The sequence below is a fragment of the Apaloderma vittatum genome, unplaced genomic scaffold (assembly GCF_000703405.1).
Source record: "Apaloderma vittatum isolate BGI_N311 unplaced genomic scaffold, ASM70340v1 scaffold24147, whole genome shotgun sequence".
Lineage (NCBI taxonomy): Eukaryota > Metazoa > Chordata > Aves > Trogoniformes > Trogonidae > Apaloderma > Apaloderma vittatum.
The window spans coordinates 4,969-8,458 of NW_009727048.1; the positions used below are offsets into that span (position 1 = coordinate 4,969).

The following is a 3,490-nucleotide window of genomic DNA, read 5'->3' on the forward strand; positions in this document are numbered from 1 at the left end:
ATCTGTTTCTAAGAGGGGTCCCACAAGCCCTACGGCACCGCACGGGTAAACCCAGGTGTAAAAATAAAAAAAAACAACCCACAACCCCTTGTCACAGTGGGCAGGACAGAAGATGCAAATATCTGCACTCACTTCTGTTTCGATTGCTAAATGTAGAATTCTAAGGACTGCAAGCAAACAGCAAAATGAAAAAACCCACCCTTGCAGGGCAGCCTAACGAAAGCAGAAGATGTTTCACCCGAGGAAGGCTTTTGAGAGTGCGATTTTTATGTAGAACACGTGGAAATAAGCAGGATTAAAAAAAAATAAAAATAAAAAAGATACAGCTGTGCCTGAGCCTGTTCAAGGCTTGTAGGCTGGGACTTGTCCAGGCGTGTGCAGCACAGGGACTCAGAAGAACAGCAGTCACTGCGGCCGTGACTATCAAACCAAAATCGTGTTGTCTTTCATGCCAACATACAAGGAGAAACCGAAAACCCAAGCTGTTAAATTAACAATATTTCAGGCCTGGTGGTTCCCTTATATTGCCTTTGTGCACGTAACTCAGAAGAACCTCCACCAGCCCAGAATTGCACCGGGGAGAGGGGGTAGAGAAGCAACTGCTAGCAAAACGACATGAAGAAGCATCGACCTCGCAGGAGATTATCAAACCGAGTCACACACGTACCTTGCAGGTTAACTCTGGAGACAGGCGGCTGACTCGTTGCTGGAGATCTCCTAAGAAGGATAAAGAATACTCTATAAACGGGTATTATTTTATCATTTCAAACCTCCAACTCCCACCCTTAAAACCCCTTTTTTCGTACTCACAGAGAAGCCCAAAACACTTGAAAAATGATTTGGCAGTTAAGCAGCAGCATCAATGTACTCGTTAGGAAAAACCCAAGCTGTAAGTCCCCTGGCTGGGTGCAGAAGAAGGTATACCAGGAAAGATGTGCCACCAAGCCATGCTGACTTGGTGACTTTTGCTCAAAACACACCTGGAAGTCGGCAGCGAGCCTCCCAGAATCAAGGCAGCCTCCCAAAAAAGCCTTTCCCTGCAAAGTCTGGACCCTGAAATAACGTCAAATGCTGCACCAGCCCGGAGGCAATGCCATAGGTTAAGGTGAGAAATGCAAGGCTCTAAACTCTCCAGTTAACAGTTTGAATTGCACCTGGAAGCAAGAAAGACGACACTGCATTGCTAGTGTGAGCTCTGGAACAGCTGAAGGACATTTTTCTCGACGAGGAGCAACAACTTAATCAGAAAAGCCTGGCTTTCAGAAGGACCAAAAGCTATCTGAAAAATGGACTCCAGTCAAGCAGCCACGGGCTGGCTGGAAAGAGGGGACAGTACTTCTCCGAAACGTATTTGTTATGAGATTTGCCAAATAAAACTCTTCATTTCTCAAGCTGAAACCACCACTTACTTGGGGGAGGGGGGCAGAAAGATGTTTAAAAGGGTTGACACCAAACCCAAGACACTTCATTGTGGATTGAAAGCAGCATTTGAGGCTGACCAAAAACGAAACTTTGGGCTTTTGCTTCCCTAAGAAGTTTCTGATACGTTTTAACCCACGCTCTCTACTAGCCAAACTCCTAACCCCAGGTTTTTTTTTTTTGAGTCAGCTGCCCAAACTGAAACATCCATTATTTGCCAGCTCTCCTTTGAAGCTAAAATCAAAGCGAGTGAGCGGCTCAATTCTGCTGCGATTGTAGCTCGGGGGGGTTTTTCAGAAGTGCTCCGGGAAGGGCTTTGCTCATCAGGTGAGACCCACGGTCCCGCTTCAAACCTTTGGCCTCGAACCCTTTGAAGGATCCGGGGTCCCACAGCCCCTTCCCAAAAAGCTGGGGCTTTGAAATCCCAGGGGAGCTGAGGAGAAGGCCTTGGAGCCCCCCACGGTGGGGTTCAGCGCGGGGCGCGACTCCTCTTGAGCAAATCTGCCCCGACCTGCCTGCGCCGAGCCTTTGAAAACCCAAATCTTGCCATCTCTCGAAAACAGAAACTCCCCGGTAGGGACAACTGCACTGGGCGGCTGCGGCGCTTCCAGCACGTGGGGAGGACGCGCTCCAGGTATCTGCAAACCCGGCGCGGAGTTGCACCAACATGTCTTCGAGGGGGGTGGAGGAGGGATGAACTCGGCTTCAGGAGGGTATTTCCCCGCTGCTGGAGCCTGGAAAGGGAAGGGCATCGCTCCCGGCACCCTCCAGTTACATCCCGGCCGTGCCCAGCCTGGTTTCTGCAGGCAACAGAGACCCGGAGATCTGGGTTTCGACAGCACCTTCTTGGACACCACCGCGGCTCCTGCGTCCGGATCCTTCTCTCTCGCCAGCGGGTGTCAAGCGGAGCAGGCGCCGGACGCTTGCTGACCGTGTCCCGCGCCGCATCTGCCAAATCCAGGCACTCCGAAACCATTAATCACACTCTCCTCTTTTCCAATCAGGAAACTGCCTTCCAAACCCTTCCAAAAAATATGACTGCTAGTTTTGCGGTTGTTTTTTTTTTCCTTTCCCCTCCAGCCCTTAACATTCATATTTTCCAGCATTTCTGTCAATATGTGGGACAGCATCCTCTTTTTCTTTCTCAGGCCAGGAGGAGGGGAAAAAAAAAGAGGAGAGAGGAGGAGCTGAGATTCTCATGATCCGTGGAGCAGAAGTTTAAGTAAAATACCACATGTCATGAGACATAGGATAAAATCATGAGCTGGCGGCACGGCTGTGACCCAGCAGCGCTGTTTGGAAAGCACGCGGGAAGCTCTGCAGCGCCTGGAAGCACATTCCACCACGGACTTGGATGTTGGGTGTATAATGGTTTAAACATTTAACGGCTTTTACTTTGGCTGGGCTTTCTACCTCAATCAAATCTGGGAACGTTTTCAAAAGGACACTGCGAGATGCTTGTGTGTCCTACAGGTTACGCCCTCGCTTCCTTCCGGCCCCGACCAATTTCAGATTCCTCATTAAGAACTGCTGAAATGCTTGAGCTGTTCCAAAAAGCCAAGCTTTTTGTTTTAAAAAAAATAAAAATCTATTTCGGCCATCTGTTTTTCTATTAATCTCCATCTTGGAATGCGGCGGTTCCTTCCCAATGAAATCTGCAAAGAGAGGAAAACCCCACGCCTGGGGAAAACGTTGGGATTTACATAAAATACAAGGTTGCGTCAGAAAGCGCAGCCCACGGTGGGCACCAAGGCGATGCCGGCTGCATGCGTATCGGTGGAGTGAGCCCGTGGAGAACATTTTTTGCACCTCATCCTTCGTTCCAGCAGCCAGCGGAACGCACGGAGCGAGCGGCGCCCGCCAGTCCCAGGGTGGGACGGGTGGGCGAGGAGCAACCAACATCGCCAGGAACGGATGATGCCGGTTTCACGCAAAACAGCCCTCTCTCGGGGCAAAACAGGCCAGAAAATGACGATGAGTGGCTCGTTATAAATAGCCAAGGGGAAATGGTGGTTCCGGACAAAGGCGTAAAAAGGGGTTTGTTTGGTTTCTCCTGTTCACCAGGTATGAA

General features: G+C 50.0%; 1 protein-coding gene across 1 annotated transcript in view; it reads right to left on the reverse strand.

Annotated features, from left to right (window-relative positions):
- Nucleotides 1-667: 667 nt before the first annotated feature.
- Nucleotides 668-3,490, reverse strand: part of LOC104277030 (cAMP-specific 3',5'-cyclic phosphodiesterase 4B-like) — a gene marked incomplete at both ends in the record, with an annotated part of 5,312 nt that continues 2,489 nt past the window's right edge. Inside the window, one exon of the mRNA XM_009873547.1 lies at nucleotides 668-717. Within this exon, the coding sequence (XP_009871849.1) occupies nucleotides 668-717 (50 nt within the window). The remainder of the gene's footprint in view (nucleotides 718-3,490) is intronic.